Raw genomic sequence first — 27675 nt, forward strand, 5'->3', positions numbered from 1 at the left:
ATGTCCACGTGTAGAGTTGTCTCCTGTGTTGTTGGAAGACTGTGTTTGCTGTGATGTGTGCTTTCTCTTGGCAAAACTCTGTTAGCCTTTGCCCTGCTTCATTTTGTATTCCAAGGCCAAACTTGCCTGTTACTCCTGGTATCTCTTGACTTCCTACTTTCTCATTCCAGTCCCCTATGATGAAAAGGACATCTTTTTTTTTTTTTTTTGGTGTTAATTCTAGAAGGTCTTGTAGGTCTTCATAGAACCGTTCAGCTTCTTAAGCATCAGTAGTTGATGCATAGACCTGGATCACTATGATATTGAATGGTTTACCTTTGAAACAAACAGAGATCATTTTGTCATTTTTGAGATTGGATCCACGTACTGCATTTCAGACTCTTTTGTTGACTATGAGGGTACTCCATTTCTTCTAAGGGGTTCTTACCCACAACAGTAGATGTAATGGTGATCTGAATTAAATTCACCCATTCTGGTGAATGATATGATTATATTGCATTAATTTTATGATAATATTGCATTGATATGATAGTTTGCATTAATATTCAGAAGTTGAACCAATCAAATGCTTCTTACACTTTGTTGGATTTGAAATTATTTTGTTGAGTACTTTTGCCACTATGTTCATGAGGATATAAATACTTTTCTCTACTTGTATGTCTTTGATTTTGGTAATGCTGGTCTCATAAAATGAGCTTGGAAGTATTTCCTCTACTTCTTTTCCCTGAATAAGATTGTATAGAGTTGGCATAATTCCTTCCTTAAGTGTTTGGTAAAACTCAACATCTGCTGCTTTCTGTTTTGGAAGACTATTAGCTATTGATATAATTTATTTAATATTCGGTGAACTCCGGGAGTTGGTGATGGACAGGGAGGCCTGGTGTGCTGCGATTCATGGGGTCGCAAAGAGTCGGACACGACTGAGCAACTGAACTGAACTGATGGGCCTATTCAGACTCCTTCTTGTGTGAGTTTGGACAGATTATGTCATTCAACAAATCAGCCCATTTTATCTAGGTTATCAGCTTTGTAAGCACAGAATTGTTTAGCATACCTCTATAATCTCTTTAATGTGTATGGGGTCTTGGGTGATGTTCTCTCTCTGATTTCTGATGTTGGCAATGTGCATCTTTTGTCATTTTTTTTTTTTTAACTTAGCCTGGATATATCATCAAATTTAAAATTTTTTTCTAAGAACAAGCTTTTGGTTTCATTAATTTTAATGATTTTTTATTTTTAATTTCATTGATTTCTATTCTAATTTTATTTTTCTTTTCTCCTGCTTATTTATATTGTATTAACTCTTTTTTTTCCTACTTTTGTGAAGTAGAATTTTAGATGATTGATTTTAGATCTTTCCCCCGCCCAATACATGTATGTAGTGCCATAATTTTTCTTCAAAGCACTGCTTTCTCTGACCTGGGACTTAGAAGAAAATCTCATAAATTTTGATAAGGTATATTTTCATTTTCATTTAGTTAAAAATATTTTAAAATTTCTATTGATGTTTCTTCTTTAATCCATGCTTTATTTGAAATATGTTGTTTAATCTCCAAGTGTTTGGGGGTTTTCCAGTTATCTTTCTGTATACGTTCTGAGTTTAATTTTATTGTGATCTACGATCAGACACTGTATGATTTTTATTCTTTTAAATTTGTTAAGGGGTGTTTTATGACCCCAAATGTGTTCTATCTTGGTGAATTTTCCATGAGCGCTTGAGAAAAATGTGTGTTTTGCTGCTGTTGGGTGAGGTGGTCCATAGATGTCAATTATATTCAGTTGATTGATGGTGTTGTTGAGTTCAACTACATCTTTACTGGTTTTTTGCCTAGAATGGTTCTTTCCATTTCTGATAGAGGGATGCTGAAGTCTCCTACTATAACAGTGGGTTCATGTATTTCTCCTTGTAATTCTACAAGTTTTGCCTCACATAGTTTGACAAAGGTTTTAGTCATATACACGTTGGTGATTGTTATGTTTTCTTGGAAAATTAACCTTTGTCCTTATGAAATGCCCTGCTTTATTCTTAATAACTTTCCCTGCTCTGAAGCCTGAACATGAAGTGAAAGTGTTAGTCATTCAGTCGTGTCTGACTCTTTGAGACCCCATGAACTGTAACCCATCAGGCTCCTCTGTCCATGGTATTTCACAGGCAAGAATACTGGAGCGGGTTGCTGTTTCCTCCTCCAGGGCACCTTCCCAACCCAAGACTGAACCCCAGACTCTTGCATTGCAGGCAGATTCTTTACCATCTGAGCCACCAGGGAAGCCCAGTTCAGAGCCTTCAGAGGACAAAGGCTCTGAAGTCTGATTTTTCTGAAATCAATACAACTACTTCTGCTTTATTTTGCTTAATGTGAGCATGAGATACCTTTCTTTATCCTGATCTGTAACCTCAAAATAATACTTGTAAACTTGTGGGAGAGCTCCCTATGACCAGCTACTCAGAATTTTTGACTCTCAGACTTGTCCACTTTGAGCTTCCAGCAATCCATCAGTTACAGTTCTGATTTTCTTCTCTCAGCTTCCTTCCCCAGGGAGTTTTTGGTTCATGAGTTTCTGCTCTGGTAGGTTGTGATTTTCTCTATCTGCTTGTTGGTCTCTCCAATTTGGAGAGCAAAGATCTGCCCTATGATCTCGCTTCTTGGAGTGGTCTAAGAAGAGTTGTTGATGTTTCAGTTTGTCCAGCTTTTTACTCATTGTTAGGATGGAATAAAAACTTCCAAGCATGTGGCATCAGGACCTGCAAGTCCAATGCAATCTCAACTATTTTTGGAAGTAGTTTTTTTTCTCAGCAATTTTTCAGAAGGAAGGAGGTGGTGAGGTTTTAGACTCAGAGTTTTCCAATGATTTCTACTGAGCAAGTAATTTAATTTCTTTAAGCAAAGTTTTATTATCTATAAAATAAGAATTTATAATACCTCCCGTGTAGATTTTCTTTAAAGGACAAAGGCTATTGTGTATAAAGATACACAGAACAAAGCAGGAGTAAAAGCTAAATAAAGACTAGCCAAAAAGGGGAAGTGATGCTTTTCTGACTTCATACCCTAATCCCTGTGTGTGCCTGGTCGTTTGGGGAGTATTTTGAACACCTGAATAATGAGCACAGATGGTCCCAGCCCGTGGCCCGTCTCCTGATTTACATTGCTTCAGCCTTGCTGGCCTCCTTGCTAGTCCTTGAACATGCTAAAGACACTCTGTCTCGGGGCTTTTGCATTGCTGTTTACTTTGCCTGGAACTCTCTTCACCCAGGTATCTGTATGGCTCCCTCCTTCACTTTAGTCATATCTTTCTTCAAATAATTCCTCAGGGAAACCTCCCTGAGCCTCTCAAGTTTGTACCCACTCCCAGTGATCTCTGCCTTCTTCTTGGTTATAGTTTTCTCCATAATGTTTTTCACTGTGAAATATTGTGTGTGTATGTGTGTGTGTGTGGGCACATGTGTGTGTATGTATGCATGCCTTTTTTGTCTTTCAGTTGCATTGCTTCCAATCTTCCTCCACTAAATATAAGGGCAGGAATTCTTCACTGTTGAATCACCAGTGCCTAGACCTTGTGCCTTGCATACTGTTGTTATTGTTTACTCACTAAGTTGCATCTCTTTTGTGACCCCATAAACTGTAGCCCATAGACAGAGGAGCCTGGCAGGCTACAGTCCATGGGGTCACAAGAGTAGGACACTACTTAGCAACTAAACTACCACCATCAGACAAGAATATTGGAGTGGGCTGCCATTTCCTTCTCCAGGAGATCTTCCTGACCTAGGGATCAAACCTGCATCTCCTGCATTGGCAGGACGATTCTTTACTACTGAGCCACCAGAGAAGCCCTTGCATATTGTAGGGGTTCAGTAAACTCAAGGAATGAATCTAAAAAGTCCAATTATAAATTCATCTAGAAAGAGGTGATAGCTGACAAATAAGATTTATAAATGGAGAATGACGTCCTTAAAATATTTGCATTCTTTGTCTGTACCAGTCCTCTGAGATATTATTATTCTTCTCACCTCACTACTTACTGAGTTGTAACTTCTAGAGATTTGATGCAAAACAGAAATAAAAGAGGTAACCTGCTTTATATTATGGAACTATAAACAGCACTGACTTAAAAAAAAATAAAATTATGAACAGCAATTCAATCAAATGTCCTGATCCCTTGGTAGGCAAGCAACACCCGCCACTGCAATTCTGTAATTTTTGATTCTTCTTGCCTAGACCTAGAAATTGAGATGCATATAAAATAGAATAGAAGTGCTTATTGTTGTTGAAATAGCAAGAAGACATTCAGGGGGCATGGATAGCGCCTCCCATCTCTTACACTTTTCTGATTGACTGTGACAGCTTCAGATGAAAGAGACAAAAAGACCTCTATATTCCTAAACAGTGATTAACTCAGGTACATAAGGTGGAGCATTTCTCCATCGGAATGATTTGCTCACAAGGTCCATTTGCACTGAAGTGTAGTTATTAAGACCATGCTATTTTCTGCTCTGCAGATGCCAAAGCTCGGTCCTCAACGGTTAAGATCTCATCTGATGAGAAGCAGTCAGGAGTAAACTGAAAACTTAAAGGGACTTGATATCATCAAAATGTGGCATCTAAATGTGATGCCAATACTTATTTCTGGGTTTTATCACTGATAAAAACATTTTGCTATAAATACCATCTTCACAGTCTGATAGTCAAACCTCTTCATCTGCCAAGTGATGTGAAACACGCTTCTCTCTCACTAGACTTTGAATGTCTTTTCACTTGTCTTGTTATTCTTGTATTCTGATATTGTCATAGTGAGAGTAGATTCTGGTTAATACTGGGTGTGTGTTTGTGACATAGTCAGTCCTTATATTTCAACACATGGTTTTCCTGAAGACTGTGCCTTAAGGCAGATTGCCATAGAATGAAATCTGACTGGCTGTACACTGTTGTCATTATTGATTCAGATTTCATGAGAAATTGTGAAATGAGTAGAGAAAGGTGCTGAAAAGTGATGAATGGTATGTTGGGGCTCAGCCAGTTAAGGCAGAGGAAGGGGAGTATAAAGCAGCAAAAAGCGAAGGTTCTTAACTCCTGATTAAACGTCTGCATTAGATAAAAGCAGTGGGTGGATGATGAGATGCTTTGCAATATGAACGAGGCCAGTCTTGAACAAGTAAGCACATCTTTCTTTGAACATAGTTTACTTTCTTTTTCTTTTTTATTGTTTCTGTCAAAGGATATTTTTTAGTGCTGAAATGCTTAGCATATAATAGATCAATGAATATTTTTGAATAGATGGTTCCCAGGTGGCTCAGTGGTATAGTATCTGCCTATCAAACAGAAGATGCAAGTTCTATCCCTGGGTTGGGAAGATCCCCTGAAGTAGGAAATGACAACCCACTCCAGTATTCTTGCCTGAGAAATCCTATGGAGAGTGGAGCCTGGTGGGTTGCAGCCCATGGGGTCTCAAAAGAGTCAGATATGACTTAGCAACTAAACAACAACAAAAAATTCCATAACCTTTCTTCAAAGATCACTATCAAAAATTTCCCTTGAGGGGACATAAATAGTATACCTAAGGCTGATTCATGTTGATGTTTAACAGAAAATAACAAAATTCTATAAAGCAATTATCCATCAACTAAAAATATATATAAATTAAAAAAAAGAATAAGGGCAATTAATTAAACATTTTTTCACTCGTTTGGAGTATTATGTTTTCATGACTTTGTCTTTAATGAATACAATCCAAAGTCTTAAGCAATTATGTGCAAAATCTTGTGTGACATAATTTTAAATATCAAGGTTCATCTAAAAGGCTGGTTTCTCAAATGTAACTGTCTGCATTCATTCTCATGGCTGGAAGAAACCAAGTCATTAAATATTTTTATTAAATTGGTTTGGATATGAAAAGTGACATGAATTCAAATAAGAGGTCAGGTTATTAAGCTTAAATGGAATAGTAATACTAGATAACTTTTATGAAGTATTTATTGTATGCTATATACTGCACTAAGTGCTTTACAAGTATCTGCTTACTTAAACCTCTTAAAAATGGTTTGAGGGATAACTATGAATCTCTCTGGTTTATAGGTGAGGAAACTGAAGCTTATAGAGATTAAGTAATGAATCCAAGTTTAGACACTGACATTTAAACTCAAACATACTGGCTCCAGGCCCAGTACTTAACCACCATGCATATTGCACAAACAAAAGCGGATAGAAACACAGTTACACGGAATGATAACTAAAGTGTTATGTCATATTATTATGAAGATCCAGGTCATTTGCTCTAGAAGTTACACTCTAGGGTATGTGGCAGCCTGGATGGGAAGGTAGTTTGGGGGAGGAGTTTGTATAAATTGGCTAAGTATGGATGTTCAGTTCAGTTCAGTTCAGTTGCTCAGTCATGTCCAACTCTTTCTGACCCCATAAATTGCAGCACGCCAGGCCTCCCTGTCCATCACCAACTCCCGGAGTTCACCCAAACTCATGTCCATTGTGTCGGTGATGCCATCCAGCCATCTCATCCTCTGTTGTCCCCTTCTCCTCCTGCCCCCAATCCCTGCCAGCATCGGAGTCTTTTCCAAAGAGTCAGCTGTTCGCATAAGGTGGCCAAAGTATTGGAGTTTCAGCTTTAGCATCAGTCCCTCCAATTAACACCCAGGACTGGTCTCCTTTAGGATGGACTGGTTGGATCTCCTTGCAGTCCAAGGGACTCTCAAAGAGTCTTCTCCAACACCACAGTTCAAAAGCATCAATTCTTTGGTGCTCAGCTTTCTTCATAGTCCAACTCTCACATCCACACATGACCACTGGAAAAACCATAGCCTTGACTAGATGGACCTTTGTTGGCAAAGTAATGTCTCTGCTTTTGAATATGCTATCTAAGTTGGTCATAACTTTCCTTCCAAGGAGTAAGCGTCTTTTAATTTCATGGCTGCTATCACTCTGCAGTGATTTTGGAGCCCCAAAAAACAAAGTTTGACACTGTTTCCACTGCTTCCCCATCTACTTCCCATGAAGTGATGGGACCAGATGCCATGATCTTCATTTTCTGAATGTTAAGCTTTAAGAAAACTTTTTCACTCTCCTCTTTCACTTTCATCAAGAGGCTTTTTAGTTCCTCTTCAATTTTTGCTGTAAGGGTGGTGTCATCAGCATATCTGAGGTTATTGATATTTCTCCTGGCAATCTTGATTCCAGGTTGTGCTTTTCCAGCCCAGCGTTTCTCATGATGTACTCTGCATAGAAGTTAAATAAGCAGGGTGACAATATACAGCCTTGACATACTCCTTTTCCTATTTGGAACCAGCCTGTTGTTCCATGTCCAGTTCTAATTGTTGCTTCCTGATGTGCATACAGATTTCTCAAGAGGCAGATCAGGTGGCCTGGTATTACAGTCTCTTTCAGAATTTTCCACAGTTTGTGGTGATCCACACAGCAAAGGCTTTGGCATAGTCAATAAAGCAGAAATAGATGTTTTTCTGGAACTCTTTTGCTTTTTCCATGATCCAGAGGATGTTGGCAATTTGATCTCTGGTTCCTCTGCCTTTTCTAAAACCAGCTTGAACATCAGGAAGTTCACGGTACATGTATTGCTGAAGCCTGGCTTGGAGAATTTTGAGCATTACTTTACTAGCATGTGAGATGAGTGCAATTGTGCAGTAGTTTGAGAATTCTTTGGCATTGCCCCTCTTTGGGATTGGAATGAAAACTGCCCTTTTCCAGTCCTGTGGCCACTGCTGAGTTTTCCAAATTTGCTGGCATATTGAGTGCAGCACTTTCACAGCATCATCTTTCAGGATTTGAAAGAGCTCAACTGGAATTCCATCACCTCCACTAGCTTTGTTCATAGTGATGCTTTCTAAGGCCCACTTGACTTCACATTCCAGGATATCTGGCTCTAGGTGAGTGATCACAGCATCGTGATATTCTGGGTCATGAGGCTCTTTTTTGTACAGTTCTCCTGTGTATTCTTGCCACCTCTTCTTAATATCTTCTGCTTCTGTTAGGTCCATACCATTTCTGTCCTTTATTGATGCCATCTTTGCATGAAATATTCCCTTGGTATCTCTAATTTTCTTGAAGAGATCTCTAGTCTTTCCCATTCTGTTGTTTTCCTCTATTTCTTTGCACTGATCGCTGAGGAAGGCTTTCCTATCTCTCCTTGCTGTTCTTTGGAACTCTGCATTCAGATGCTTATATCTTTCCTTTTCTCCTTTGCTTTTCACTTCTCTTCTTTTCACAGCTATTTGTAAGGCCTCCTCAGACAGCCATTTTCCTTTTTTGCATTTCTTTTCCATGGGGATGGTCTTGCTCCCTGTCTCTTGTACAATGTCATAAACCTCCGTCCATAGTTCATCAGCCACTCTGTCTATCAGATCTAGTCCCTTAAATCTATTTCTCATTTCAACTTTGTAATCATAAGGGATTTGATTTAGGTCATACCCGAATGACCTAAATCTAGTCGTTTTCCCTACTTTCGTCAATTTAAGTCTGAATTTTGCAATAAGGATTTCATGATCTGAGCCACAGTCACCTCCCAGTCTTGTTTTTGTTGACTGTATAGAGCTTCTCCATCTTTGGCTGCAAAGAATGTAATCAATCTGATTTCAGTGTTGACCATCTGGTGATGTCCATGTGTAGAGTCTTCTCTTGTGTTGTTGTGCTGACAGAATGTGGTCCACTGGAGAAGGGAATGGCAAACCACTTCAGTATTCTTGCCTTGAGAACCCCATGAACAGTATGAAAAGGCAAAATGATAGGATACTGAAAGAGGGACTTCCCGGGTCAGTAGGTGCCCAATATGTTACTGGAGATCAGTGGAGAAATAACTCCAGAAAGAATGAGGGATAAAGGCAAAGCAAAAACAATACTGAGTTGCGGATGTGACTGGTGATACAAGCAAGGTCTGATGCTGTAAAGAGCAATATTGCATAGGAACCTGGAATGTCAGGTCCAGGAATCAAGGCAAATTGGAAGTGGTCAAACAGGAGATGGCAAGAATGAACGTCAACATTCTAGGAATCAGCGAACTAAAATGGACTGGAATGGGTGAATTTAACTCAGATAACCATTATATCTACTACTGTGGGCAGGAATCCCTTAGAAGAAATGGAGTGGCCATCATGGCCAACAAAAGAGTCCGAAATGCAGTACTTGGATGCAATCTCAAAAATGACAGAATGATCTCTGTTCATTTCCAAGGCAAACCATTCAATATCACAGTAATCCAAGCCTATGTCCCAACCAGTAATGCTGAAGAAGCTGAATGGTTCTATAAAGACCTACAAGACTTTTTAGAATTAACACCCAAAAAAGATATCCTTTTCATTACAGGGGACTGGAATGCAAAAGTAGGAAGTCAAGAAACATCTGGAGTAACAGGCAAATTTGGCCTTGGAGTATGGAATGAAGTAGGGCAAAGGCTAATAGAGTTTTGCCAAGAGAATGCACTGGTCATAGCAAACACCCTCTTCCAACAACACAAGAGTGTGGATGTTAGAGATATTGATATAGGTATAAATATGTGTTTGTGTGTAGATATAAATAAAATTCAAGTGTATTCAGGAAAAAAAAGAGGAGTCTCCATTCATTCAGTCTAACATCTGCTCAGCCTAAAGTGGAAACACCTGTTAGTTTATTAAATTGTAGAATTAATTCATGTGGAAATAAGAGAGGAGGGAGAAAGGAGGCTTTAATTCATACCAAAGGGAGGAATGAATATATATATATATAAAGAAATTATGCCATAGTTTAATAATGGTAATTAAACACTGAAGCTACTTTTGGTTCACTGAGAGAAAATGTGTAGCATAGATAATAGTTTTACATCATTTAAGAAATTTTCTGATTGAGAGCTGCAATATCAGGGGGAAAAAGGGCTGCAAGAGCACCCATGCAAATAATCAGTTCTTTGTTGAGGCATAAAGATTGTTAAATGGTGGCCCTTTCATTCAATCCCTCTTCTTTTTTTGCTTCTGGGAACTACTGCCGTAGGTGAGCATCTCTACCTGGACTATAACAGCAGCCTCTGAACGGTCTTCTCACAACCTGTTTGTTTTCTACACTGTTGCCAGAGGTATCTCCACAAACTAACTAATAAAAGATGCACTTTTTCTCTCTTCCCTATGAGAACAAAGCAATCATTCTTAATTTTATTTTGAGTCATACATGCCACTGATAACCAATGAAGATATGAACCCTTTCCCAGTTAACAACAACAAAAACTTTATACATGCTATTATTCTCTGGCATTGCTCACTAAAGATTTCAAATCTGTTGCTATTTTGCATCCTCACCTGATATTCCATCATTTATCTTATTGTCTGCACTCTGGCTTCATGACACTTCTTACTGTTTCTCATGCTTGAAAGGGACTCCAAGTTCTCTCTTCTAAGCACTTTAACTACCTAGGGGTACAATGATGAAACAGAGGAAGGCTTTTGATGTGTTTGTCATAGAAGGTCTAAGATTCAAACCTTGTTACAAGCTTGGCAATGGTACTTAGCTGATTAGAATCTCAATTTTATCATGGTAGAAAGAGAGTGATAACATAATTTTGCAGGGTCTGTATAAAGGTCCAGTGAGATAATGAAAGTAAAGGGCTTGGCACTCATTGTTCCTACCTTCAATCCCCGATTGAGCCTCCTTACATTTTATCCTCATGCCCCACTCCAGTGAATGGATTTGGGGTTTTACTCTTTGTGTCCCCACATCACGGAGTGCTGATACCTCTGTACTTGTAAGATTTGGGGACATTTATTTATTTCTTGTCTGTTTCTCTCTCTAGCCCAGTAGCTCATGACCCAGGCTGCATACTTAAGTAACCTTTATAAATTCCACTGCTGGTCCAATTAGTCCGGTTGGTCCAATTCCAACTCTGGTCTGGTCTGAAATTGCAATTTTTAAAGTGATTCTAGTGTACAAGCCTAGGCTACAGGCCCCTTGAGAGCAGAGATTCATCAGTGAAGCTCCACTGTCCACATGGAGCTGGTGCCCAGTGGGTGTTCAATGAATGCCTGTAGGGTGAATGAATGAATGAATGAGTAAATGGATGAATACATGCATAACAGCCAGTTATCTAGGTCTTCTGAACATGCATTTGATAAACTTTAACCCATTTAATTATGAAAATGTGACACTCTAGTTTAACAAATTCCTGATAAGTTTATATTTATACATTGGCAATCAATACGTAAGTGGATAAAGTTATGCTTTAAATTTTTTAAAAATCTAGATATTGCTCCAGGCAATTTTATACCTACATATTTCTATGTTTAATGGTATTTTGTTTTTTCTTTCCTTCCTTTGCGTCCCTATGTCACATAAGCAAAGTAATTTTAACCTATAAATCTCTTAAAGGGCATCTAACTACCTAGAGCTTAAATAAGCAGTCTACTTGACACTGTTCTTACTGTGGGACTATTGCATGCAATCCTATCCTTGCATTTATTTTGTTGCCTTCTTCTTGGAGTTTATATGCAGATTTATATTCAACCTTCCTGGATTCTTTGTTTTTAGTGACCCATCAATAATTATGCTGATTGTGAAAATATATGCAGTACCTTGAGGAAAGGAACTAATGGCGTTAGAAGCAGTAGTTCTAGCAATCAGCTGATGTGAACTTTTCCCCATAATGGCTGGTGGTGCTTTCCCTTCTGAATGCTAAATGAAAGCTGATATGTAATAAAAGTTTTATTTTCATAGAGTGAATAGTGTCAGAGCATCATGACTGATAAAATCAACTTTCTCATCTAAATGTGAAAGATTTATAAGTTTATTTTCAGTAGGATTCGATTTCAGGATGGTCTCTAGACAGTAAGCTGAACAGTGGGTAAGGGAAGAAGATTCCTATCTTTTCTGATAAAGAGAATCATGACTTCATTACCTCAGTTCTGGCCTAGAAATAGAAATGTTATCAGCTTAACAAAAGAAAGCAAATACATTACAAAAATGTCTCTAACTGTTGGTGGAACTCACTAGCGGAAATGCACAGGCTGGATATTTTGATTGAAATAAAAACGGTGGGTTCTGGGACTATATTTAATTTCTCTACAATGTTATTTTCTTGTAGGTAATCAGCTCTGATGTGGGGTCGACCATTTCCTTTTGGATGATAGACACTGGGCAGAAAATCAAACAGTTTACCGGTTGCCATGGCAACGCAGAAATCAGCACGATGGCCCTAGATGCAAATGAGACGCGGCTTTTGACTGGCAGCACAGATGGGACCGTAAAGGTGCGAACACAGTGACGCTTCTTTATCCAGATAGGAGGGGGCTAAAACATTGTGTGAGGAGACACAGCTTTGGCTATATCTGTGTTGGTATTTTTGGTCTTGGAAGAAAAGAGATGAGACAAGGAAGAGCTAAATAACTCAAACCATCTAATAACAAAGCTGTTAGGAAAATAAACCTCTGTGGAAAAATGAATAAATGATTTTTCTGAATAAATTATTTAGAATCAAAGCACAACTTGTCTTACTCATTTCAGAAAGCCTTTTCCAGTGTTCTAGATAGAGGACCACTTTGGGGAATAAGAGGCCTGAATACTTTTCGTGTGGTTTAGCTAATGTCTTTGATTTCATTTTTCTCAGTTTATAAAATGAGAAATCAGGGCAAGTACATAAATTTTAAAATGACATGAATGCAAGTTTTTCAGAAAATGAATATCTTAAAATCAACCTATTTTGTAAATTGCATTTTTATGTGAAGGTAAGTATCAATAAGATAGTAAAGAAGGATAGTAGGAAGGACAATCATAATCTTATTTGTTATCCATCCTAAACTAACACTATTTTATCCTCTCAGTTATCAAATTATTATTAATTTCTTCTGGGAGGAAAGTGCTATATTATTTTGCAGAAATCATCAAAATTTCAGGTAAAGCTAGATTCTTACAATCTAAAATCATGCCCAGCGGTGAATCTTCTCTGCTCACCTCAGCACTGAAAGTGATGACAATATCGGATTGGAGATGACTTGTGACACTTTGAGTCAACAGAAGGCAGTTTCCTGAATAAGCTTTGAATTGTTCTTAAGTTTCTGTCATAAGTGGGATCAGAAGGCTATTAATTAGAGGTACCTCCTGTGTTAAGGTGTATGATGCATTCAGGTAGACTGCTGGGGATGGTAGTGGAAAGCTACCTAGATATGTAGGTAGGTAGGTAGGTAGGGAGTGAGTGAGTGATAATTGCTCAGTCATGTCTGACTCTTTGTGACTTCATGGACTATAGCCTGACAGGCTCCTCTGTCTATGGAATTCTCCAGGCAAGAATACTGGAGTGGGCTGCCATTGTAGGTAGAACATGGTGGAATTTGGGGGCAAGTATTTAGGAGAATTCCAGCATGCATCGATCACTGTGAAGCATGCTACAGTGAGCATCTCTGGAAATTAGCAGAACATGACCTCTGGGAAGGATAATGGCTTGAAGTATGGACTAGGAGCATGGGTTTAAGTCAAGTTACATCTTCATGTGAGAAAATGGTTAAATGTGTGAAGATAATGGGATAATTCTAATCACAATAGTCAGGTGGAATAAAATAGAAGTAACTGGAACTGGAGTATTAGACAGTGACTTAGGCAAAAAAAAAAAAAAAAAAGTATCCCACATACCAGTCCTTGGATACAAGACTAGACTGAAAAAAGAAGGCAAAGGATTAGACTGTTTTTATCCCTATGTTGGGAACTAACTGGTCATAGAGTCCAGGGTAGGGCAGACTTGTAGATGGTTGCAAAACTGGTCCCAGTTAAGGGGCTTCATAGGATCTGGGGACAGTCAAATCCTTATATACTTTTCTGTGGGTATTATTTTAGGTGGGCTTTATAAGAGCCCTGTTTAGAGAAAAACAAGACGACGTGGGTGAAGAGCATGCACACCCCTCAATGTCTCAGCTTGAGTCCTGACATCTTAGAAGTTAATGTGAATTTAGTATTACAATCACAGCTTTTGAAGGTACATTTATCTTTATCACAACAGCACAATAGAATTCTGAAATCTGGCAACTTCTGTGTAGGATGCATAAATCAAGGTTGAGCTGCACAGGCCATATTCTAAAAAGAAACAAGAATGAATGATATTTTCCCAATCACATTTATAATTTAGAACCCCAAATCCAGTACTTATGCAATCAAAGATTTAAAAGTATTGCCCTACTTATCATGGTTTTCAAGTCTCTGTTTTTAAATTAATTGTTTTGAATAATGTATGCACACAATAAAATTTTAAACCTAAAAGATATATACAGTGAGAAGAAAGTGTCCTTCTCAACCCGTTCCCTTCTCCTCACTTGTGGCTACCAGTGGGACTAGCTTCTTGCACATCTTTCTAGACTGAGCACCATTTGCTTTTCAGTGGCAGTCCACTGTCCATACTGTTCTGCATTTTACATTTTCTGCATTAGACTGATTTATATGAAGGCAAACAACACCAATAATAATATTAGTTAAATTTGATTGCATATTACTATGAATCATGCACTGTCCTAAGCACTTTACACACACACACACACACATACACACCCCTCTATATGCTTGGTACTATTATTATACCAGTTGAGAAAACTGAAACCTAAGGAAATAAACAACTTGCTGAAGGTCCTGTGGCTGATTGGCTTTGAACAAAGCTTAGACAACTGGAGATGACCCATTCTTTGTAATAGCTGTATTATATGCTACAAATGTGGAGATATTCCACATTTGGATGTTCAATTCCTTGTTAATGAGCAATTAAGTTGATTCAAATTTTTAGCTGTTATGAACAATGCTTCCAGAAAATCCTTTAAAATACATAATTTCACATATGAGTATCTCTGAGTAATGATTTTCTAGAAGTTGAATTTTTGAGGCAAAAGGGATATGCATTTTTATCTCGATAGAAAGTGCCATCTGCCCTTTGATGATGTACCAATAATGTTTCATAGCAGGGCTTAGTTTTAACAGCTAATTACTTTCTCTCTTAAAGTGAACCGATTGGTCTACATCCTCATCCCACGGCCTGAGGAGGTAAACTAGAATTGCTTGTGCTTCTGTGGATGTGGGTCTGGTACCCACTGTCAACAGGAGGTTTTATTGGCAGAAGATAGGAAACCTCGGACGTGATGACTGTGTTTCAAGCTCTGTATTATATGTTTACAATTCCAAGCATCCCTGAAATAGAGGTCCTATGTCATAAATAAGAAAATCAAAATTTAGAAAGATACTTGGAGAAAGAAACAGGATTTTGACAGACTCCAAAATGAAGCTCTTCATGTTTTTATACTGCCTCCCCCTTAAAAATAAACACTGATGTATTGCCTTTGAATCAACTATTATCAGAGTAGACTGATAAGGTTACAAATAGAGTAATAAACATACGAGCTAAATTTAAGTGGTGAGAAGGCTTTAATTATTATGTGTCTCAAGTGAATCAACCCTAGTGCAGAACATAAACAAAAAACTGTAAAAATCCTATTACATCCTGTTGCTGTACTCATTGAGAAGACATTTTCTTTTCTTATCTCAAAGCTGATTTTAACTTCTCTTTTAAAGGTCTGGGACCTCAATGGCTGTTGTCACCACACACTCAATGTTGGGCAAGAGGGAGCTGTGGATATTTCACACATCCTGGTTCTTAAGAAGACAATCCTAGTTACAGGCTGGGACAGGTATGATAGACTTCATGCAAAACTGTAGGAAGGTAAAAGGAGAGAGTTTTATAATCCCCTGAAAAAGGGAATGGCTACCCACTCCGGTATTCTTGCCTGGGAAATCCCATGGACAGAAAAGCCTGGTGAGCTACAACCCATGGGGTTGCAAGAGTCAGACATGACTTAGAGACTAAACCACCACCACCACCACAAAAGGAAAAAGAACCCAGAAATCCTGTTTTCTGCTTCAGCTGATTTAATCCTAATTCTGAGTCTTTAACTTGCTGGTGACCTTGATGAGTGAAACTGTTTGGAACTGGCTGGATGCTTAGTGAATAAAATATTTTAAGATCATGTAGCTTGAGCGGCTTTGAAAAGTGTTAACAGTGCTTTCTCCTGGTTTTAGGAACCTGTCTTTTTCTTTAACCATTTCAGACAGAAACATAATACTACTTCCTGAGTGTTAAATCCAAAACTTTCCCAAATTTTACAGTCAATAAATTCTTAATGTATAAACTTCATTCCTTCAACTGTAAAAGGAACTCATTCCTTCTTCTCTTCTTAGTTTCAGTTGCAGTTGCAGCACAAGAGGGAAGCAGCCTGCTGAAATCTGGGTTAGCACCTCCGTCACTTCAGAGTGGAGAAGGGTCTTTCACATTCCACTTACTGTACTCAAAGAGCAATTTTTCCATTTCATTTATAAAGAAAATTACTTTGCTTTCCTCTTTTCCTGAGAGAACTAAGGGATCATAAACAGGGGCTTTTCTATGGCATTGTATAAGCCCTAAGAAAATTAAAGTGTGATATGTTTCAAAAATACATTGTCCATAAATTCAATAGTTCAAGAAATATTGCTCTAGTAGGTAATTTGCCCAAGATTATTCACTATGGAAATATGATTGTAATGGTTTGAAGCTAAGATTAAATCAGATTTTATACCTAGAAAACAAGCAATATGTATTTGGGAATTTTTATCACGCTTAGGGAAGGGTTGTGTCTAATGCAAATATGAACATCCTAGACTAGACTAGAGAATACAGTGCCACACAGAGCTTAGTTTTCAGAGGTAGTTTGACTATAAGGAAAGAAAGTATAGTTCAGATTGTTCTACTTGCTATTAAGAACTAATTTAATCATCTTCACCTTTGAAAGAAAGCTTCTTCATATCCCTGGGAGCAATCATGATCCATCAATGACTCATAACTACTCCTGTAGACTATGGCCTAATGCTCTCTATAATTAGGCTATGGCAATGAATAAGTGGAATTATCTAATATCGTGGCAGAGTAGATGTGTAGTATACACTTTAATTTTGCACATATCAAAAAGAACTTTAAAAATTAATGTGTTGGTCAAAACTTTGGAGACACCATTTTCTTAGTCATATTTTTTAGACATCCCTGGTTAGAAATGAGCATCAAATGTAAGGCTTTTTAAAAAAATTGGTCACAGGGTGAAATTTCTAAAGATTAGATATATAGAGTAATCTAAAAGTGATTTAAAAAGAACACCCAATGATCTGATCTGTATTGGGGGTGATCACTTTCTATAACCCTGGGGAGGAATTTTGGGGGAGATTGAAATGAGTGGAGGAAAACATCACTCTTCTCATTTTTCTCCATGTTTTCCACCTTCCATAAGGTTGTCAGGACTTGGATCCTATAGTTGGAATTGAAAGTTGAATGACTATGTTCCCAGTTATATTGTTTTACTTTCATATTGATGAATTTGAAAATGATAATTTTATATTTTCTAAGCAATATGTCTTACATTAGAATGGATTTTGCAAAATCTTTGCAGGATCAGTTTTTTTTTTTTTTTTTTTTTATAACCAAGAGGCATTTAACAAAAGAGGCAAGAAAACAGGTAAGTTGTTTGGTTATGTCTTGGGGAGGATAGTCCATTAAGCCAGCTCCCTAATAGTTTAGTGACTTGAGAAGAAATAAGTGGAAGTTTGAGAGTCTTTATTAAGCTTTCTTTAAAATCCAGAGAAGGCTGTTAAGTTACACTGTAACTTTAACTTTAGGCTCTATTTAAATAAAGAAATTGGTCTGATAATTCTGTCCAAGATGGAATAGAAATTACATTTATTGAGTTCGGTACATAAATATGCCATCAATTTATTTTATTCATAGAGCTTTGTAGCATTATGCACTTTACATACATTATCCAACTTAATCCTTAGCTTCATCTTGGAAGGTAGGCAATATTTTGTAGATATCTCTAATCTCTGTCTTCAGCTCTTATCTTTCTAAGCTCACTCATCCGTTTGCTTGCTGGATGTATCTGACTGTGATCCCAAATTCTTCATATTCTAAACTGAGTGTATTATGCATGAAAGTGAAAGTGATAGTCATTCAGTCATGTTCAATTCTGTACTACCCCATGGGCTGTAGCCTACCAGGCTTTTCTGTCCATGGAATTCTCCAGGCAGGAATACTAGAGTGGGCAGGCATTCCCTTCTCCAGAAGCTCTTCCTGACCTGGGGATCGAACCCGGGGCTCCTGCATTGCCAGCAGCTTGTGTATAGTCTGAGCCAACAGGGAAGCCCATTTTATTCATTCCCTTCCCTAAACCTACTTTTCTCTTAGATGCAGAGCTTCAGTTAATAGCTAGACATCCTGGTCATCCACCTGGTCATCCCTCTTATTCAACTTCACAGTCAAGTAGTCACTAAGCCTTATCTCTTTTCTAGTCTAAATATTTTTTTTCAAATCTATTCCCAATACTACTAGACTGCATACTTCAGAGCATCATTTCTATGTACATGAATGTCACGGTCTTCTCATTTGTCTTTCTCTGGTAAATGTCTCTCTTTTACCTCTTAAATAGATTTACTCATTTTAATGATTTCTACAGTGATTTCTTTCTATAATACCGTTTATCTATGTCACTTCCTTGGTTCAATGATTTTTAAAATGTCTACAACAAAAAAACCAAAGCTCCCAGTGTCCCAGACCTATTCTGAGCTTCATTTGTACACTCCATTCTTGTGTAAATTCTAAACTCAAATAGAAACCTGCTGTCAGAGTGTTCCTATATAAGCCGTACCATTTCACACTCCCGTTCTTTCCCCTTTTCTAGAAATCTCTCTACAAATATTTTCATGTAGTTAATGTTTATTCTTCTTTGAAGTCTCGTTCATATAGCTTTTCTACCAGAACCTTTTTCTTTCCCCCTATGGTGGAAATACGCCCCCATTTGTCTTTGTGCTTTCTAATTTCCTGCACTTTATTTAACCTAGGAATATAACCACTGAACATCTAATATGTATGTATGTCTAATATATGCTTATTAGATGTTATATGATACTTGTCGAATGACTTAACATTTATTGAATAGATAGGAAATCTGAAGATTAAAGAGATTAATTACCCATGGTCACACTCCAAATAAGAGGAAAACAGAATTGATATTCAAATCTATTCTTTCATTACAATAAGCCAGAAAGCCAAGTATTACCAATTCTCTTTCACAAAGGAGGAGGCGAGGCTTGATGAGTAACCTTGCCAAACCTAGTAGGCAGCTGAGTTAAAAGTCTATGCCAAAGTGCATACTTTTTCTACCATTCCTGAATTACGGGTTTGCATTCTTTTAAAGAAATAATTTGACTAAGTTGATCAGGTCAATCAAAGCTAATGAATCAGTTTTGTATATTTAAAGGGAAAAAAATACCACATATTATTAACTTAATAATACCTCAGAATTTTATCTTACCATAATTTTCTCCTTTCCTTTCCACAAATATCTTTAAACTGCACCTAGATAGAAAACATGGAGTTAGGAAACATGGTGTGCTGAATGTGAAAAAGCAGGATTCCTTCGCTCAAGGGCATCACATTCTAATTGAGGAGTTGATGCATACAAGGCTGGATATGGAAAATGCCCCTTTCTGCTAAACAAAGCCTGAATCAGAAAGCCCATTAGGTTGTTTAGGAATATGGTCATTCATATCTAGAGATTACTTCCACCGGAAAAAAGAACCCAAATTCAGAAATTCTACAATATGTTTCTTATCATCGTAAGCAAAGTGTACTGAGAGACAAAGCTGTAAATTGACATTGAGTCAGTTAAAAAATACTCGGTTAAATACCTAACCATGTTTATGTTGGTAAAACTAAGTGAAGAGATGATGAACTATCTTTGCATTTGTTAAGTAGTTATATAATATGTATAGTTCTGGTAAAATCAAATAAATGATCACAATAAAGTTTAAGATTTTATCTTATTTTTATCTTAAATTTATGCCCTGAAATTTTATGATTCTATATTTATAACTCTGTATAAAATAAAAATAAGTTCTTCATTTATTTCTCTTCTTTCAGTTAAAGGAGAAAACTTTGTTTGTGAAGGTTTTATGTCTGTAAAATATATAAGTACTTATATAAATATGTATATATAATATATAAAGATATAAATAGAGAAAAGAGAATTTTTCATATAATTTCAAATAATTCTGAAAATATGATTGAGAGTAGCATTCTTCACAGAATTCTTTAAAAAGTAGGTGCTCAATAAATAGCTGTTGATATAATTCTATTTCTAAAAGTATTTTTTAAGGGAGCTGAAATTAGGGATTTGAAGTTCCTCAACAACAAAACTTACCTATCACAAGATATTAAATTCTTAAAATAATTGCCTTGCTAAAGAACTGTATGTAATCTTATATATGACTCAATCATCTTTTATTATTAGGATGAGAATCAGAATGAGTACTTCCAAAGCTGTGACTTATTCTGGATAATCTTGTTGGAGGCTGGATGGGGGCGAGTATGTGTGAAATTCACAAATAACCCTCAAGACTAACTTTGTGATGGTTTCAGTATCCAAAATTGGGCTCCACAAATTTTAGGAAAAAGCATGAAAAATAACATTTATTTTGAACTCATTCCCTACCTTTGAGATAACCTTTTTGTCCTAAAAACAATGGATATGTTCTTTTGGACTAACAAGACATGAACAATTAACCTCTGAGGGAGCAGATGTGTAAAATGCATGTCTGACTCTGTGACCCCATGCACTGTAGCCTGCCAGGCTCCTCTGGCAGGCTTTTCTGGGATTTCCTAGGCAAGAATACTGAAGTAGGTTGCCATTTTCTTCTCCAGGGGATCTTCCCAACCCAGGGATCGAACCCATGTCTCTTGCATCTTCTGCATTGCTAGGTGGATTCTTCACCCAACTGTGCCACTGAGAAGCCCCAAGAGAACAAATAATTGACTTTGTTCTTTTGTTCTCAATGTTACAATTTCTACATGATAAGTTTTGGTAAAATTTATTATCCTATCTCATTCATCCTAAAAGAGATTATTTTTAACACATTGAAAATGTTTTTTTTTTTTTTGCTCTTGTCAGGCAAACTAATTTTACTTTCTCAGAATTGGTCATCATATCTAAATTCTGAATTAGAGATAAGGCCGTCATCAGAAGAACACAGTGACTCAGTAGCTGTCCTCCCAGGACTTCAGATGTGAGGTGTGGAATGGAACTAGTAACCTGCTTCAATGTCAGAAAGAACAAATCTCTCAGACTCTTAAAATGGCCTAAAAATTGGCTCGTTCTGCACTTCAATTTTACTCTTGGCAAAAGTACAAACTTAGAAAAAAAGTTATATTGAAAATGTACAAAGTAAGAAATACAGTGTGGATTCTGAAGGTATTTTAAGGATAACTGTCATTTCAAATGAAAGTTTCAGGTTAGGTTTCAAGGGAAAGTAGGCAGCTAATTAGCTTCTCACCACTGTGACACACAAGGTCAAATATCAGAATGGCTACTTTTTATACCATGTTATGAAAAGGATTTTGTGCTTTGGGGTGTACTCCTTAAGTATATCCAGTTAAAATGGTAGCTTGGCAAAGAAGACAACTGACATTAAATATTGGTGGAGAGATAATAGAGGAGATATGGACTGACCTCTTCCATCTCACTCACACCTTCATACGCTCCCTTATCAAAAGATAATCTCTTTAATCAAACATACCAATAGGTAAAGAGGAAATTTTAAATATATACGTATAAAACTCTTACAAAATTCATGACAATTTCAGAACTGCAAATTACCTTACTTATACTATCTTGTCTTGCTAAGCCTTGTATTAATATTATTAAAATAACATTGATATTAGATGATTGATTTAAAAAGTAGAATAATTCATATATTGATTCATCAAATTTTTATGAAATGCCTATTATTTTCTAGGTACTATTTTGGGTACTACTCATGCTGAGAGGAAAAAAAAAACTTTGCTCTCCTAGAGCTTACTTATGGTAGGAAATACAGAAAAGAATCAGACAAATAGATATAGATTCCAATATCACATAATGATAATGTAATCAAAATGATGTATGTGAGGAATGAGAGACTCAAGGAAGTCTTTAGCTTGGGTGGTCAGGGAGGGTTTCCCCATGGAGGTAACATCTGAGCAGAGAATTTTTCATCTGATCATTTGAAAATATTTATTGAATATTCAATATGTGTAGGTCACTATGATTGCTACTTAATATGTATAGGTCACTATGATAAGGTTGTAGAATAAAACACGATCCCTGTTTTCTGTGAACTTACATTAGAGCAGAGGAGCAGAGACTATATAATATGAATTAAATGTTGTGAGTAAAATGTAAATTATGTAAGAGATCAAAAGAGGGATATATTTCTTTCAACACTAGTTATTGACCCATTGGAAAAGACTCTGATGCTGGGAGGGATTGGGGGCAGCAGGAGAAGGGGACGACAGAGGATGAGATGGCTGGATGTCATCACTGACTCGATGGACGTGAGTCTGAGTGAACTCCGGGAGTTGGTGATGGACAGGGAGGCCTGGTGTGCTGCAATTCATGGGGTCGCAAAGAGTCGGAAACGACTGAGTGACTGAACTGAACTGAACTGATTAAGGAAGCCTACAGAACAAGATAGGACTTAATGAATGGGTGTATAGACAGGTAGTGTGGGTATGTGTGTGGAAGGAAATCCACAGAGGGATGGAAGATCCCACTGTGAATAAAAACAAAGCAGCTAGAAATGCAAAGCATATTTAGAGAGCAGTAAGAATACTGCTTAGGTCTTCTCGAGTGGCACAGGTGGTAATGAATTCACCTGCCAATGCACAAGATGCAGGAGATGCAGGTTCAATTCCTGGATTGGGAAGATCCCCGGAGGAGGAAATGGTAACCTGCTCCAGCAGTTTTGCCTGGAAAATCCCATGGACAGAGGAGTGTGGTGGGATACAGTCCACGGGGTTGCAGAGAGTCAGACATGGCTGAGCAACTACATGCACACACATACACACGCACAAACACAGATGAGTACTGATTGGCTTGAACATGAGATGTGCTTCAGAAACAACCTCTAGATACTCCTAACAGCTTAAAATAGCTCCTGCAAGGAGAGAATCTATTTGAAACCTTGTATTCTATCTATAAAATCCAGGTGAATTTTGCTTTCTATTGCATTTATTCATGTATTCTTATTTTAATATAAAAATATTTTCTCCCAAACTCTTTGAGTAAAATGAACACTTAGGAAGGTGTGTCAGCTCTACCTGTGGTTTCCAGTAGCCCTGTCAAAGATTTAACTGAACATTCACATTTTACTCTGAAAACCAAGGACAGAAGAATAAAGGGAAAAATGCTAAAAGAGTTGATTGGATCCAAGTATTATTGGGTCTCAAATAATAGGTCCAGACATTTGATTTTTGTCATGTAAGAAATGGAAAAACTAAGAAATATTTTTTAACAGGGTATTAGCCTTATCTTTTTGATTATGCTGTTTCCCCACACTGCTTGGAGTGACTTCCTCTTCCAAATCTTACCCATCTATAGGGTTAGGCTCTGTAGGTTCTGTTCCCTACAGCACCATGAGCAGGGACTTTCATGGAGAAAACAAGAAATGTTTGTAGAATGAATGTATATCAAGAGCTCCTGAATGAAATGATTAATCTGGTAGCAGGATGAAGGATGTACCAGAGGTGGGTAGCCTAGAGACAGTGAAATTTGTTAAGAGTCCTTTACAATTGTTCAGCCTTGAGCTAGTGAGTGCCAAGCTAGGAAGCTGTCATTGATTATTCAAAATAAAAAAGGAGGAATGAATATATAACATCACAGAGGCAGAATCTGAGGATTTTATTTGACTAAGGAAGAGAAAGACAAGCAGGAATTTGGAATTCTGGTCTATTAACCAATTTTGAGAATTTAGTGAGTCCTCCTGTGGAGGGAAGGTAGAAATTTTAGATTTTTGATATTAGCTGATGGAAACTATAATGGAACTGTCAGCTGTCAAGTGAGAACAACTCAACACTGGAAAAAGTCATGAATGAAGATAGATTTAAGAACCACATTTATAGAAGTGAACTGGAAATTCACTGGTGGTGAATATAAAACCTGCCGGGGTCCAGCCCCGGCTGATCCACGGTATTCGAAGGAGAGACGGCATCCGCGACCTATTTATTTAAATATTTATCAAAGATATAAAGAGTAATAGAATGAGGATAGCTCAGTGAGGAAATTCAGTGGAGAAAAGTGGCTGAAATAAGGATAGCTCAGTAGGAAAATTCAGTGAAGAAAAGAGGCTGAATAAAATTCCAAAGCAAGGAATTTACGTCACCTATGAAGGCCGCAGGCGTCCTTCCGTTCTCCCGAAGGAGAGGAGACACTAAGGCCTCCCCGGTCAGATCTTAGAAGCTCAGGCAAAATTAGTAGGCTTGACGAGCTTCCCCGCCTCAGAGGAAAAATTCAGCCAGAAAGTGAAAGAAAGAACGACATGGGGAGACCAAGTTTCGGTGAACAAGGCCCACACTTTATTTTCCAAAGTAGTTTTTATACCTTAAGTTATGTATAGAGGATAATGGGGGAAGGGGTAGGTAGAGTCATGCAGTAAGCCAGGCTTTCTTCCTGCAAACTTATCATATGCAAAAGTTTAGGTGATTTGCACCATCTTCTGGCCTGGAGGCCTGTTAACATTTTAAGACCCTTTCTTCAGAAAACTTATTTTTCTCTAAAGGTGATTAGTCAGGCGCCACCCTCCAAAAGCATTAAAGTTGCATTCCTATAGGGCAAAGGTGTGGTGGGCTATAACAAGAAAAAGAATTAACTCAAGGGTCCAAGGTTACAAACATTGAGGCTACTACTTACATTTCTATACACCCATTATATCAATCAATACACTGCCAAGGACACAGTAGGTAAGGGATATGGAGATTTAGCAGCAAACATTGGCCCAACAAGTGAAAAACCCTTCACCAATACAATTTCTAATCAATCTTTTAACTACTCAAAGGAATCTGTGTTTAGACAGTTTAGAACATCTCCTGCCTCTTACAGTTGGGAGGCTCTGAGCAATCACATGTGGCCGGAAAAACCTATTCAGGCAGGCTAGAGGATTTCCAAAGGAGTTTGTAGGTTGAAACACTGTCACACCCAGGAATTATTAACTGGAGCTGTAAGCTAACTCTTTTTCAGAGAGAGGTAGTGGGGGACAGCCCCCGTAAAGTCAGAGGTGTAGGTGAGAGCATAAAGCAGAAAGTAGGCAGACTCTGGTTTGGGGGTAGATGCTCGAGAATTTCCAGGGGGACTCCTGAGGCTCGATCCCGCCTTTGCGTATGCCGAGCCTCCTTCCTCATGACCTTTGCCACGGGCAGAGTTCCTCACGCTGGCTCCTGGCAGTGATAGACTTCCAGTTGAGCTATTCCAGATCCTGAAAGATCATGCTGTGAAGGTGCTGCACTCAATATGCAATATGCTGGATCCCGGCAAAAACCCAATACAAAAATAATACAAAAACCAATACAAAAACAATACAAAAACCAATATAAAAATAATACAAAAACCAATACAAAAATTGATGGTTTACAAAACCCCTGCACAAGCCCTTTTGATCAGAGAGAGGGGAGTGGAGGAATGATGGTCAACAGTGTCCATATCTAAAGGTGAGAGAGAGAGAAGGAAGGGCAACAGAGTACAAGGAGTGACAGGTCAGGGAACAGGAAGAGAAGCAGGGCATTTGGCAACAGAAGAATTTCCAGAACAAACTCATCCATCAGAGGGTGAGGAGTTGGTAGGGCAATTGGAAACCTTTAGTGTGAGTGAAACAGAAGCAAAGTTTCAGGAAAGTGAAGACAGAATGTGGGTGGAGACACCAAGCCTGGGGTTACAAATGCCCCTTTGAAGTGAGTGTGGCTCTAGAAGTGGGGAGAGGCTTGCCAGGGCTGGTAGCCAGAGTTCAATCAAGAGGAAACAAGGTGGTCCTATAACTTGATGCCTCCAGTATGTAATTTTTAAGCTCCTCACCAGGCATCAGGCATTTCATTCTCTGTCCTTTCTGATCTGTCCTCAAATTCACCAGTAATGCCTCAGGATACTGACCTTTAAAAAATTTTTCTGTTGAAAACATCTCTGTCCTCCATCCCATTCCTTTGAAGCTGCATTTTCAAGTGTTCCACAAACAGTTGCTCAAGATGCCGTATGAGAAAGTACTCTGTGGTCAAGTAAGTCTGGAAAATGCCACAGGGAATATAAACATGTTAAATATCCTGGATGAACTGATGAAAAGAAACTTTAATGATTTTGTCTAAACTATCCAATATTATTTGTTCACAGACTACTCTTTTGTCTTGTTACTGCCATGAAATTCTTAGTGGTTCCATTTTGGAGACATTTTATTTTTAAGGTCTTGGTGGTGGATGATTAATCTGATAAATGCACACATGTTTGGTATTAATGATTGTGAAAGGAAGATTAACCTTCTGATATTCATAATTTACCAGGGAATTTAAGAGAGACTTCAAAAGGAAGTTCAGTGTTGGGATTTAGCATTATGGATGACAAGTAGGGATAAAGTTTTGGATAGCATCTTCTTTTTTTATTTTTTAAAAAATATTTATTTATTTGGCTGTGCCAGATCTTAGTTGCAGGATCTTCAATCTTTGTTGTGGCACATGGGATATTTTTTAGTTGAAGCAGGCAAATTCTTTAGTTGCAACATGTGGAATCTAGTTCACTGACCAGGAATGGAACCCAGGCCCTCTGCATTGGGAGTGTGGAGTCTTAACCACTGGACCACCATGGAGGTCCCCAGCATCATCTTTTAGACTTCTCAAATCACGCTATTCAACTGTGGGATGGCTACTCCATATCTATATCACTTTTATTTCCACGGCTAAATGCTATATCCTTTTTTCACTAGGTCTATTACTGTGTTTCGACCTCAGAACTTCAATCAGTTTTCCATCCAGCCTGAAGAATGGAAGGGAGGAATTCAACACCATGATGATATATTATGTGCTGCATTTTCACCTCCACAAACTCTTGTTACAGGTTACTTGAATGTTCACTTGACAATCAGTGGTATAGTTTCCTTTGCCTCACTTTTAAAAAGCCTTTTCTCAACTACAAAATGAACAGGTTTCTTAAAGAAGCTGTCCTTGTACTTTAAACTAAATCTGGTCCTTATTTCTAGGGCTGTACAACAGTGGTTACAAACACCAGCTCTGAAGCCTGGCTACCGGGCTTCAGATCCTGGTTCTACAACTTGCCACTACCTCATATTGAGCAAATTATTTTGACTCTAAAATACCATTTTCTCTGGCAAATAATAATTTACCAGCATGTTGGTTTATAGTGAGGATCACATAAGATAATCTGTGTATGGGTTTAATCCAGTGCTTACAATAATCCCGTCAGTAAATACTAGCTTTCATTTTCATTGTCCTTTTCTGAGGAGCAACCTCAGGGTTGTTGGGTACAAATCACATTTCTGAAGCACTCAGATGTTTCATAACAGGAACACCCTCTTGGCACAGTTTACTCTAAGTAATGTTGGTTAACGACTGGTCTCACAAAAAGTCTATAAATCCAAGCTCTTGACAGGATCCATGGGCATACTTTGATGTGGCATATTAAAGAGGATCAGAAATTGTTGAATTATTTCCAACCAAAGAAAACAATTTATAAAGACAGATTGCACCATGAAATTATAAAGTCCGTATTTTGACAGCCTGATTTGTTTTATAGGACCAAAAATGTCATTAATTAAGAGGAATGAAAAATTACAGGAAAAGAATATACTTTTTATATCC

The 27675-nt window shown here is 37.7% G+C and overlaps 1 protein-coding gene across 2 annotated transcripts in view; it reads left to right on the forward strand.

The window, feature by feature from the left end:
* The window catches only part of WDR49 (WD repeat domain 49), a 169329-nt gene that overhangs the window by 89153 nt on the left and 52501 nt on the right, over positions 1-27675 (forward strand). For both annotated transcript variants that reach the window (XM_061416711.1, XM_061416703.1), the window contains exons 9-11: positions 12055-12219; positions 15510-15625; positions 26784-26914. In XM_061416711.1, coding sequence (XP_061272695.1) covers positions 12055-12219; positions 15510-15625; positions 26784-26914 — 412 coding nt within the window. The remainder of the gene's footprint in view (positions 1-12054; positions 12220-15509; positions 15626-26783; positions 26915-27675) is intronic.

Source organism: Bos javanicus, chromosome 1, assembly GCF_032452875.1.
Source record: "Bos javanicus breed banteng chromosome 1, ARS-OSU_banteng_1.0, whole genome shotgun sequence".
In the NCBI taxonomy this organism is placed as follows: Eukaryota; Metazoa; Chordata; class Mammalia; order Artiodactyla; family Bovidae; genus Bos; species Bos javanicus.